The sequence below is a fragment of the Lepisma saccharinum genome, chromosome 24, assembly GCF_977018435.1.
Source record: "Lepisma saccharinum chromosome 24, izLepSacc3.1, whole genome shotgun sequence".
Classification (NCBI taxonomy): domain Eukaryota; kingdom Metazoa; phylum Arthropoda; class Insecta; order Zygentoma; family Lepismatidae; genus Lepisma; species Lepisma saccharinum.
Window position 1 is genome coordinate 49,527,427 of NC_139252.1, and position 13,312 is coordinate 49,540,738.

Sequence of the window (13,312 nt, forward strand, 5' to 3'; positions counted from 1 at the left end):
TTTCAGGGGACCAAACTGGGAAAACTTAAAATGCGGTAAAATGTAAAATCGAGGTAATTTTTATAGCATTTTGCTGCGTTGGGACCATGAAGATTGAATGTATAATGTGGGAAAATGTAAAACACAGGAACGTAAAATCGGGGTTCCACTGTACTTAGTTAGCCGTTAGCACACTTTTATGTATAAACTGAAGTGCTAATACAGTATAACTATAAACTGTGAGAAGAAAATTTAAATAAATTCATGTTCATTGCCTATTTTAATGTCTTTTCTATTTTAGGGTGTCCTTTAAGTGCCATTTCTTAGTTTATAATGCCTTTTCAAGTGCCCATTTGCCTGCCTATTTGAGAGGTTTTTAGCACCTATAAACACACTCCTTAGTTATCACAATGGTGTAAACTTAAGGTCTCTATCAGTAATTGTTAAATTTTCATGTTACTACATTTCTATTAGTAATGAAAAAGGCTGTAATATCTCAAATCTTCTTTTGTTAAAGAAATATATCAAAGCACCTACCAGCTTCTTCTCCTTGACAGCTGCATCCTGGCCTTGTCCAAGCAAGCAACCAATAAGCTTCTTGCTTGTGTTCTGGCAAGCAGCTTTGATGAACTCCACTCTACGGTCTGCATCTTGCAGGTCGTCAGACAGAACCTCTGTCTTCCCTGCCCTGGAATTAACACAATTGAAATGTGAACGTTACAGATTTTCCCACAAGACGCACAGAAACTCTCGACCTGTTGCTGTCCTCGCACACAAAGGTCAAGGCCACTCCCGGTGAGCAATTCATTGCCTCGGACCACACCCCCGTGCATGCCGAAATCCAAGTCCCTGGAAAAGCCCCCAGGCCCTCCCCCTCCTCCAGACCTGTCTACAACTGGAAAAGAGTCAACTGGGAGGAACTTTCCCTTTTCACCAGCCTCATTCCTTGGACAATGATGGACCCCCTCCCCGCGGAAGAAGCAGTGGATTTCCTCGTGGACTGTGTGCAGGCTGTAATTAAAGATCACGTGCCCCTAAGGAAAACAAGAACATCCCGATTCCCTGTGTGGTATACTGAAGAGACTAAGCTTACGCTGAAGAACAAAAAGAATGCGTGGATCCTGTGGAAACAAATTCCGAACGTTCATACACTGAACACTTTTACTTACTTAAGGAAGTATAGCAAAAACTTAATTCAAAGGGACTATAATAATTATATTCAAAGTGTAACAGAAAGTGCTGCTAAAAATCCTAAAACATTCTGGACGCTAATTAACTCACGCCGGCAACATGACCGTATTCCCCTTCAAGTCTCCTGGAACGGTAAGTCTGCTACAAAGGATGAACGTTCATCACTTTTTAACTCGTACTTCCATAGTAACTTTACAAAGAATGCTGCTACCACACTACCGGAAGTCAGGTCCATTATTCCTTACACACTCTTTCAAATCTCAACTAACTGCAATGAAGTTCAAGAATTATTAAAATCTGTTTCAAGTTCCAAAGCTACCACTCCTAATGATATTCCTGCGATATTTCTGAAACATTTAGCCCATATTTTATCCAAACCAATAAGCACAATCTTTAATAAATGCTTCTCCGAAGGTGTGTTTCCTTGTACATGGAAGCAAGCAAATATAGTCCCTATCCTCAAACACGGAAACAAAACTTATGTCACTTCCTATCGGCCGATTTCCTTACTTCCTGCACTTGCACTGCTAGCTGAAAAAATCATTTCTAATCGTATCCTTGCACATGTTTCTCAGTTTCTCTCTCCCACTCAACACGGTTTTCTCCCTCATGCTTCCTGTGACACAAACCTTGCTTGCTTGCTTACCAAAGCAGTTAACTGCCTGAATGCCAAGCAAGACATGGATGTTGTATACTTAGACTTTTCCAAAGCCTTTGACTCTATCTCTCACACGCAACTCATCCACAAATTATCGAATAGATTCAATATTCACGGAGCTCTTCTTAAACTACTTTCATCTTACTTGCACAATAGAAAGCAAAAGGTTATCGTATCTGGTTGCTCTTCGTCGTGGCTCCCTGTAGTTTCCGGTGTGCCCCAAGGAAGTTCGCTGGGGCCCCTGTGTTTCTCTCTCTTCATGGATGACATTCACGAATATATTTCTTCCGAATGTTCAGTATTATTGTATGCTGATGACTGCAAATTATTCCGAAACATTACCTCACCTCAGGACACATGCTACATCCAAGACAATCTCAAACACATTGAACGCTGGTGTCAAGACTGGAATCTCAAATTAAATCCGGATAAATCTGTTGTCATGAGGTTTACCCTAAAATCCAATAACACAGTGCCATCCTACAAGTTATGCAACCAGGTTATTCCGTTCGTACGACAGCACAAGGATCTTGGTGTCATTTTTGATAGCAAACTGACTTTCAACCATCACATAGACTACATAACTTCGAAAGCGATGAAAACACTTGGACTAATTTACAGATTTACAGACATAACTCACGTTTCTGCCCTCAAAACCTACTTTACAATGTGTGTTGTTCCTATTCTTGAATATGGCTCCTGTATTTGGTCAATGGCATGTGAAAGCAATTAAAAGAAAACAAACAAAGTAGTAAGTTTCTTCGTCAGAATAGTCAAACACAGATGCACAGCCCTTGCAAACTTCTCCAAACAAGAAATTCTATCCACTCTACAAATTCATGACCTTTCTCTTCGCCGTCAACTCTCAGATTTAACACTACTCTTCAGAATCATCAATGGACAACTTCTCACCAGCGAACTCTTGCCACTTCTTAATATCAGAATCCCACGTCCCAACAGTAAATGCAACAACTTCTTTTACATTAAATCTTCAAGGCTATCCTTAGAACAAAGATCACTTCTCTACAGGCTACAAACCATTTACAACTCATTAAAAGACGCTCCGGGCTTCCATTTATCAAAGCAGACTTACAGAACGGCGTGCATAAAGCAGCTGAAGTATAAATAATATTATTCTTGATCTAGTTGTTATTATTCTTGTTATATATGTATATGTGTGTGTATGTGTCCATCTTATTATTTTGTTTATTTCTTTTCCGGTTGATATCCTGATGTAAAATGGATTTTTCTGTATTCAGGACTTTTCAAATAAATAAATAAATAAATAAATTGAACTGAACTTGGTTCAAAGAGAAAAAGATTGACAATTTTACAAAAAATTAATACTGTTGAACTGTTAGTCAAGATTACAACGAGGATATAAGAAAAGCAGTTCTCGTCAGTTTGGAATGCTGACTTGTAAGACTTTACCAACAAGAACAGTAACGAGTATCATGTGAGATGAAACTTCGCAAACTGGGAAATGAACTAGATTTCCTGCTGGAAGACCAACTGGCAAATCCAGCAGGACAGCTAGGCTAGTGTGATTCAGTCTTAAGCATATGCAAAAATACTTAAATAGACTTAGATGTTAAAAGAAACAACACACCAATTATAAAATGACATAAAAAATGATAGGCTTGCCTGGCAAATGTCTGATCAGCTAACTGCTTTACACGGAAAAACTGTTTCTTCATTTTGGTCCTGTATCCACACAGATAATGGAAATTCCTACATCAGATTCCACTACTTGTTCAAAATTTTCTCCTTACATTTTCCCATGAGAATCTCGTTCTTTCTCAACACAATCACCTAGTAGACAAGACCTGAAAATGAAAAGTGTACATAGTAAGTCAAATATATATATTTGTAGTCTATTCTTGACTAAAAATATCACAAAAACAATTGGCACACGAGATTAAAATTTGTTAAGAGATACCCAGAGGGATGTAACTCCAATTAACAAATTTACAGGGGAGCGGAAATAAGTATTCTTAGGAATGTGTCTGACTTAATACAAACTAAGTAAATTGGGGATATGCGACTCCACGTTACTCTTAATACAAACTAAGTAAATTGGGGATATGCGACTCCACGTTACTCTTAATACAAACTAAGTAAATTGGGGATATGTGACTTCATGTTACTCTAAATACAAACTAAGTAAATTTGGGATATGTGACTCCATGTTACTCATAATACAAACTAAGTAAATTTGGGATATGTGACTCCATGTTACTGCTAAGTATAAGAAGTGGAGATATGTCAATCTGACTCCAAATAGAGCTCTTTAGAGGAGTTTATTTAAACAAGATTGAAAAACCAAATATTTGGAGTTACGTTCCTCTGGTTCTCATAGGACGAATTATGACTGATATAATTGTTTTTTTAACACAAGATATTTACAAGTGGCATGAAGAACAGTTGGTATCAACTCCATTGCTCAAATTATCACTCACTGAGACTGGTTGGAAGAAAAATTTAGTAAACTGTGGAATCAGAGGTTATCATTACAAGAATCAGAGGTTATCATTACAACAAGGAAATACACAAGTTCATTTTCCACCACTTTCTGAGTATAAAATGTTTGAGTAAAAAAAAGGGCAACGGTTCAGATTGTTTTATTGTCTTTTTTTAAAATTCTGCTAGCAGAAAGACCAATTATAGTAGAATTTTGGAAATCATTGTCACACGAAATTTGAACCTTCCTTAAAGTAATGAGAACGGTTTGGATTTCGAAAAAAGTTATTTACATTGAAAAAACAAGTTAAAAATTACCTTACGCAAGCATGCACGCTTCCCATGGACAATATATTTTCCGTTGACAAATGACTGTAAGTATCATAGGCTAGTAGGAATTAATGAAGAAGTAAATCGGAACCTTAGTAGAAATGAATATAGGGACTTTATTTTAATGCTAAGAGAACCAAACCTGACCTGCCTAACCTAACCACGAAAATATATATAAAACAAAATCTTAATTAATCGCTAAACCTCCGCAGCATGTGTTCACAGACTTAAATCGTAATCAAACCATGTAAAAATTGTATTCGTAGCATGGTAAAATTACAATAAAACAAAAGGAACTTGGGCCAAAAAAAGACATTATACAGTGTATCCGTAAAATAATTGTGGGGTTTTAAACAGACATAGTTTTGGAACAAAGTACGGTAGAAAGGTGAACGATATGTCAAAGCAAAGAGAAACTCTCCAAACTTATGTATGCGAAAGCTTACGTGCTGTCACCACCTACAGGCACGAGGGGGTAGCGCATGCACATTGTGTTTCAAGTGAATGTGTGGTGTGCTATTGGACGAGACAGAGTTATTGGCCTCTTCACTGAACACAAAATAACGGGGACCACCTTCCTGGATATGTAACAAGGGTATGCAGTGCCCAAATACCGGAGAATTCCATTTTCCAGTTAGAGGGTGCTCCTCCACATTTTTCCACAATCGTGCGGGATTTTCTTAACGAAACATTTGCTCAGCGATCGGTCGGACGAGGAGGGTGTATTGCCTGGCCCGCAGGGCCTCCAGACCTTACACCCATGGATTTCTATTTGTGGGGTTATGTCAAAACACAATTGTTTTGTTTTCCTGTCAAGTTCGAAATCTGGACCATTTAAAAACAAAGAATCACTGAAGCGGTTTCGTTTATCACGCCGGATGTTCTCTGCCGTGTATGGGAAAAGACTGAATATCGTCTTCACATCTGCAGGGCAACTAAGGGTTCATACATCGAAGTCTACTGAACAGGTAAGAACTTGGAGAGTTTCTCTTTGCTTTGACGTATCGTTCATCTCTCTACCATGCTTTATTCCAAAACTGTGACTGTTTAAAACACCACCATTATTTCATCTACTATTAATAAAGTAAAATTTCAAGATTCTTGTGTTGATCTTACTACGGAGAAGAGCTGTTCATTCCAGCATTCATTTAAAGATCTGTGTTTATCCTTTAACTGCTATCTCACCCTATTGCTACTACATTTTTTATTGCATCTTGAAAAGTAGCCGTTTACTTTTGTCAGGTTCTGGGAAGCGCATGATGATTTTGTCTTCCTGTAAGATTGATTGTTTTGGTTGATTTAGTTTATTTCACTTCACTCTTGTGCCACTGTTGGTCAATTGCAAAGATGGGGATGAGTGATGATATGATGGAATTGATGAATGGACACTACTCACAAAGATCCACTGGCAGGCCAGGATTTGAACCCAGGACCCCTGGCGTTGTAGCGCAATGTGCTAACCACGGTACCGGTTCAGATTGATTTATGATTTCTCCAGCACAAAGACTAATTATCGTAGAATTTTGGAAATCATTGTCACACGAAATTTGAACCTTCCTTAAAGTAATGAGCACTGTTTGGACTCTAAAAAAAGTTATTTATGTTGGAAAAAACAACTTGAAAATTACCTTACGCACTTCTCATGCACAAGATATTCTCCGTCGACAAGCGACAGTAAATATCGTAGAAGCGTGGGAATGAATGTAGAAGTAAATCGGAACCTTAGTAGAATGCATTTAGGGACTTTATTTTAATGCTAAGGGAACCAAACCTAACCTGCCTAACCTAACCACGAAAGCATAAATTGAACAAAACCTCAAGTAATCACTAAAACTCTGCAGTATGTTTTAACAGATTCGAAATCGAACCATGTAAAAATTGCATTCGTAGCATGATGAAATCGCAATAAAACAAAAGGAACTTGGGACGCATCTTGTAGTGTTACGAGCTAAATCGATGTGTCATCTTGCTATTTCTGAATAATGTTCACTCATAGCAAGAATTTTTATGTTCGGAAATGAACATCTTTCAACATTTCACATTCATACATGTAAAATTTTACTTTTATGCTCTCATAGATCACCACAAAAGTGAATTCAAACTATTGATATCCATTTCACAACACAGTAAGTAAAAAAAAGTAAACTTTCCCACTGTGCATTGCACCATGCCATAAAGGCATATAGAGGGTACTCCTCCAGGTGGGTGAGCAGTGGAGCCACTTGAACAGGTGGAAATAATTCCATTTCACAATGACTGATCCATATCCTCTCTCTTCGATGTTCATGTGACAGTACAGATTAGGGATGGCCAAACGGCATATCCGGATCCAGATCTGAGAGTTTCATATCTCAATCCCATTATAATATTACCACACCTTAAAAGGTATTTTGATCTTAGATTACAAAGAAATTTTTCATTAGTTAGTCCTACAAGATTTTTTCTTTCAAGTGTTGTTCCTAAAATACTTTGTTCCTAACACACTCGTGCACAAAATAACATAAAATGTCAGAGGTGATTTTGCAAATGCCAGTGAAACGAATATGTATTCATTCGAATGTATTGGAAATGGAAACACACATAAATCTGAGAAATTCCATTTAAGGATGAAACCAACCTTTAACATATTTCACAAGATAGAAAAGTTATACAATTGTTCTACAGTTACAGTTTTAAATATTAAAATAAAACATTATACGAGGGTCACTATTTATATTTTGAGCCTAACAATGAAAAAACAGGAATTTGGCATTGAAAACTGCTTTATTGTTTTTTGAAGTATTCTCCTTTATGGTCAATACACTTTTGCATTCGTTTGAACCATTTGTCAAAGCAGTTTTTCCAATCTTCTTGAGACACCTCCATAATATGGTTTTTGAACGCATCAACAGCATCTTCCACCGACAAAAATCGTTGTCCACGCAATTTATTCTTGACATTCGGGAACAAGAAGAAGTCATTGGGTGCCAAATTAGGACTGTATGGCGGATGACCCATCAATTCGATTTTTTGACTGTTCATAAAGTCGGTTGTTAGACGAGATGTGTGACAGCTGGCATTGTCTTGATGAAGAATGATCCGACGGCGTTTGTTTGTTTTCCGTATTTGACCGAAGACCTCTGGCAAACAAATTGTTGTGTACCATTCAGAGTTGACAGTTCTACGTTCCTCTAAAGGCACAGTTGCCAAATGACTAGTTTTCCCGAAAAAACAGGCGACCATTTGTTTCGATGTGCTTCGAGCGCAAACAACTTTTGTTGGATTGGGTTCATCTTGAAACACCCATACAGTCGACTGCTGTTTACGTTCCGGCTCATATGCATATATCCATGATTCGTCACCTGTTACAATCTTATATACGTCTTTTGAAGCACCACGATTGTATTTATTGAGCATTTGTTTGCACCAATTGACGCGAGCGTCTTTTTGACTTTTTGTCAAATTGTGTGGGATCCAACGAGAACATACCTTTCTCACAGCTAAATGATCATGTAATATTTTATATATGCTGGTGGAACTAATGCCTATGGTTGCCTCAATCTCACAGTATGTCACATGACGATCTTGCAGTATTAGGTTTTGCACAGCATCAATGTTTTCATGAACAACAACTGATTCTGGACGACCTTCGCAAATCTCGACGGTGAGCGAATGGCGGCCACGATTAAATTCGTTATACCAGCCTTTCACATTGGCAAAGGATGGGGCTTCATCGCCAAATGTGGAAGTAAGTTGATCCATGCACTCTTGTCTTGATAATCCACGTCGAAAATCGTAAAAAATCATCGCACGAAAATGTCCACGAGTTAATTCCATTTTATTGTTGTCGCGCAATCTCTAAGACAACATAAACAACACAAATCAAGCTATTGACAAAACATTTGAAGTACATTATGGTCAATAATGCCGGACGATTCCGTGCAAACGTCAAATCGCGCCTAACTTCAATCAGTGTTGCCAAGGCTCAAAATATAAATAGTGACCCTCATAATATATGCAGTGTTATATAATTACAAAGTGTAAGACTAACAAGGGAGGTTATCTAAGTGTCCCCCTCCGATTTCCATGAACCTTGGCAGGTGTATAGAGGGGCCCAAATGAAGAAATACGTGTTCTTTGTTTCGGCTAAAAAACTGTTCTAGGGGGCAAACCCCCCCTCAAATGTCAACATGAGGACAAATTGAAGTGAGGATCTGACCCCTGTGTCCCCTCCGATTTCCATGAAACTTGGCAGGTGTATAGAGGGGTCCAAAGGAAGAAATACATGTTTTTTTTTGTTTCGGCTAAAAAACTGTTTTAGGGGGGACAAAACCTGCCTCAAATGTCAAGATAAGGACAAATTGACGTGGAGATCTGACCCGTGTGTCCCCCTCCGATTTCCATGAAAAAAACATATATATATATATATATATATATACACACAGGGTGTCATTTTAATGGCGCCCACGGACCACAGATTTGTGTAGAGGACATCAAAACAAACCACTTTTCTCAGTAACATTTTTCTCTTTGGTGCGTCGATTCGACGCTACAGGCATTCAAAAAATACCTTTTAAGCTGCCTGGATGATGGCAACCCAACACAACATTTGATCGTATTTGTGATGTCATTTCCTGCGGCAAAATAGCGCACGGCACGGTTGCAAGGAACACACAAATTTTGTGAAAAATGACGAACTACCAACCACATTATTAGCTGTAAAACGAATGCGTCCAGAAGACCGATTATCATAGGCTACCATCCAGAAGATGAGCAGTCATCTCAGGGGGGAAGTGGACCAACGATATGACAAATGGTAAAAAACGTATTCAAAATGAAGTGTCAATATCGGATTTTGTCTCAGCCTATATGTCAAATATCAACAACACTAAATCTTATTGGACTTGCAGCTTACATGTTGCTGTTTACGCCCAGCTACATGACAAATATTTGCAAATTTCGTTGCAAGGTTGATATATATACAGGTTTGTGTCCAGATGCCTTGTGGTACTTTTGTGCATATAACTGAAGTATCCGAGGTTCACGTTGTTACATTTCGGTTAAAAAACGTACAATTACAGTAACAAGCTAATGATGAATCAGTAGCGAATAAACTGCAATGTTCACAGTTGCAAACTATTACATGTGGATCTGGTGCGTAGCTAGAAACAGTCGTCATAGAGCTTGTATTACTACAACTTATATCCCTGTATTTTCAACCACTTTTGTCACTTGCCTCATAATGCCCTAAATATACATTATATTATGTGTTGCTTACCTTTTGAATTTAGGGTACTACTTTACTATACCAGAGACACCTTTCAATGATTTATTTTGCAATTTTTTACATTGCTAACATACTATTCTGCATTGCGGAACATTTATTTAGGTGAAATAATGAATTTCTAACGAAAATAATGTACATTTCTTACATTAACGAGTACTCACTGTTGTTCCTTATTTCCCACAAACCATCCACGGGTAGCCCCAAAAACCATTGACATTAGCCCAAAAATTCACGATAGCCCCACGAACCATCACGGGGACGAGGTATGCCTACTAGGTTAGGTTCCATTACCACTCCTTTCATTCAATTTAGCATATACGGACAATACGGAGCGTATTGTGCTCTCGTGCAGAAAGCAAATGGCGGCAGCAGTAATAGCGCATCGGAAACAGATTTTCGTACAAAACCACATGCATTCGCATTAAAATGGATCAAAACTACATTCCCGAACATCAACAACGCTACAGAAAATGATTTGCGTAAGTACTTTCTCCTGTAAATTTGAAGAAATCCGTCTCTGGCATAGTAAAGTGTTACCGAATTTTGAGTCCTTTCATTTCTATTTTGTCATCTGTTCAGTGTGTCACAGGCAACTAGTATCAGAAGGACGAAGTGGATAGACTAAATTGTAGATGCCAACATGGTAACTAGATTTGCAAATATTTGACATGCAAGCTGAGACAAGATTCGATATGACCACTTCCACATGAGTTCTATTTTCTTTCTACCATTTTTCATATAGTTTGTTTACTTCCTGTTAGGTTACAGAATGTGTTTTCTCGTTTTGTTTTACAGTACATAATGTGGCTATGTCATGTGGCAGCAAAACAGGCTTTTTTGAACAACTATAGCGCCGAAACTACGCACAGAGAAAAGTTGTTTATTTTGATGTCGTCTATACGTTTTCGTGCTCTGTGGGTGCCATTAAAATGACCCCCTGTATGTATATATATATATATATATTAGCAGGCAACAATATGTTATAAACACATTCTTACTTTCCATGTGGGATGGCCAAACGGATACGGATCCAAAAAATTCTAGGATCCGGATTTCGGATCTGGCCATCCCTAGTACAGATAATACCCGTGTGATTATTGCTGGAATGACTTCCTATGATTTATAAATAGTTTATTCTTTTCAGTCTAAACCGAATTTACAAAAATATGCATTTTTAAATCGCCCTATTTTGGTACAACTTGAAACTCATGTGATGGTAACTTTGACACAGTATGATTTGAAATGATTTCCTCTGCAATCAGAAGAGTTCTTGGTAACAATTTCGTATGGGCACAACACCTCTAACTCGTTTATTTCATCATTTTTAACATTCGTACTTATGTATTCTGCATTGCAAAAGATTCTCCAAGTTTGCATTTTGCTTTTTTCACGAAAATAATTTCAATTTTTCACATTAACATTAATTATTGTTCTTCCTTTTTTCGGTTGCGTAACACACAATATGGCGGGCTCAGCTTGAGTCGCGTTGTGCATCATCAGTGGGTATGCAATGTTTCCAACCTTCTTCACCAAAAGAATACCTACTTTCGTGTTCGTCACATGTGCAAATTGTACATTATGCATGGATTTTTTATTTTATTTTAATTATGCTTGCCTAACCTAACCCAACCTAACCTTACCAGATATGGTTCGTGGGGCTATCCTTGAATGGTTTTTGGGGCTATCTGTGAATGGTTTGTGGAGCTACCTGTGCATTTAACTATGCTTGCACAGGTAGCCCACAAACCATTGACGGATAGCCCCATGAACCATTTCCAGTTAGGTTAGACAGGCATAGTTAAATGCACAGGTAGCCCCACAAACCATTAACGAATAGCCCCAAAAACTATTCACGGATAGTCCCACGAACCATCTTCAACACCCTCCAACAACCTAACGACGCATCCTGGACACGTGATCTTGTTCCAAAACAACGAAAACAACGGCGTGGTTGGAAACACTGACACGGAGTTACGTCAACAAACGTACACAACATCCGGTACATGCAGAGGAAGCAAATAAAATCCACCTCTATTGTGCATCGGAGATATATTTTTATTGAAAAACACATGAATCCCCGGTCAAAAAGATTCCACGACGAAAGAAAACACTTCCACGAACTTTCAAAATGCTACAGAAACTCATTTCCGTAAATAGTTTTTTTCTGTAAAAATGAAGAAATATATTGCGTCCATACAAAATTGTTACAGAGTTCTCTAAAATCATGGACATGTTCACTGTTCTACGGCAAAGTGTAGAAAAGTTCATGTAATTAGCTTGGATAAAAAGTGCTACATGTATCATCAGTGGTGTAGCAAGGGGTGGGCGAAGTGGGAGAAGGCCTCGCGTCTCTTCAAGTTGATACAAAGAATATATTGAATAGAAATGAGGGGGAAAAGGGTGTAAAAGGCTAATTTTTGTTGGCAATAAAATTAAAACATTGTTTTTTATCTGGCTTTAAATTCTATTTAACGCTATAGCACGTCAAATCAGGGGTGTAACATACAGGCGGGCAGGTTCTAAGCCTAAGAGCGTCAGGAAAAGTAAAAGTAAAACACCTGACAACATAATTCACTGTCACCTTTTGAGAGAGAAGAAATATAAAACTTACGGTCACTTTAGATAGTTCCACTGAACGTGAATATCAGATGTTTCATGTACCATCAACCATGTAGGCGTATCGCCTATGACAAGTAACAAGGTTACATTTATGCAACTATCTCAAATTAATAATTGTATTGATTGTGTTTACAGCATCTGAAAATACTAGGAACTCTGTGCCAATACTTATCGGTTGAGTCAAGTGCTAATACACGCCCTAATCCAAGACGTTCGAGTGTCATGTAAACAAATAAGTTGCGCAAGACTATTCATTGCATCAACATATACTTAAATACAACACCGTAGTCGTACATTAGATACTGCCACATAATATATGAAACTGTATTTCTTACTAACGACGAATTCAGGACTCATTCGGTGATATATTACAGATATTCATTGAAGTGGCAAAGGGAAACTTCGTAATGGGTTCGAATGACCAAAATAATCACTATGCTCTTTAAAAACGTAATTTTTGAAACACAAAAATACATTCATCTGTGAATATGATGCTTAATTAATGATATAATTAATTACCCGTTTAAATTACTTCCACGTACCCTTTGGAATTAGACTTTCTTCGCCCCTTCGAGGGCTTGACTTTCCTGATTTCTCTCGATTTATTGGACCATTTGACGATTCTCGACAAGAATCGATTATGTAACAAATATCGACCCATTTGGAAGTGTAGGCAGATACAAAATCCCCATCTCGATACCCGAATACTTTCCTCTGTGTGCCTTCAACTTCATGAATATCTGTGTATTTTATTTTTAATAATTATTATGTTCAATGAGTAATGTTGAGTTGTTATTAAGTATTATTAA

The 13,312-nt window shown here is 37.8% G+C and overlaps 1 protein-coding gene across 5 annotated transcripts in view; it reads right to left on the reverse strand.

Moving 5' to 3' along the window:
- LOC145978212 (rho GTPase-activating protein 44-like) overlaps positions 1–13,119 on the reverse strand; it is a 64,221-nt gene extending 51,102 nt beyond the window's left edge. For 2 of the 5 annotated variants that reach the window (XM_083110666.1, XM_083110661.1), the window contains exons 1-3: positions 13,046–13,119; positions 3,473–3,654; positions 517–667 (exon numbers count right to left, since the gene is read on the reverse strand). In XM_083110666.1, the coding sequence (XP_082966792.1) occupies positions 517–667; positions 3,473–3,525 (204 nt within the window). In that variant the 5' untranslated portion in view covers positions 3,526–3,654; positions 13,046–13,119. Of the gene's footprint in view, positions 1–516; positions 668–3,472; positions 3,655–12,495; positions 12,775–12,838; positions 12,897–13,022 lie in introns of those variants that run through there. The other 3 variants (XM_083110662.1, XM_083110664.1, XM_083110663.1) reach the window with 3 other exon arrangements.
- Positions 13,120–13,312: the final 193 nt, after the last annotated feature.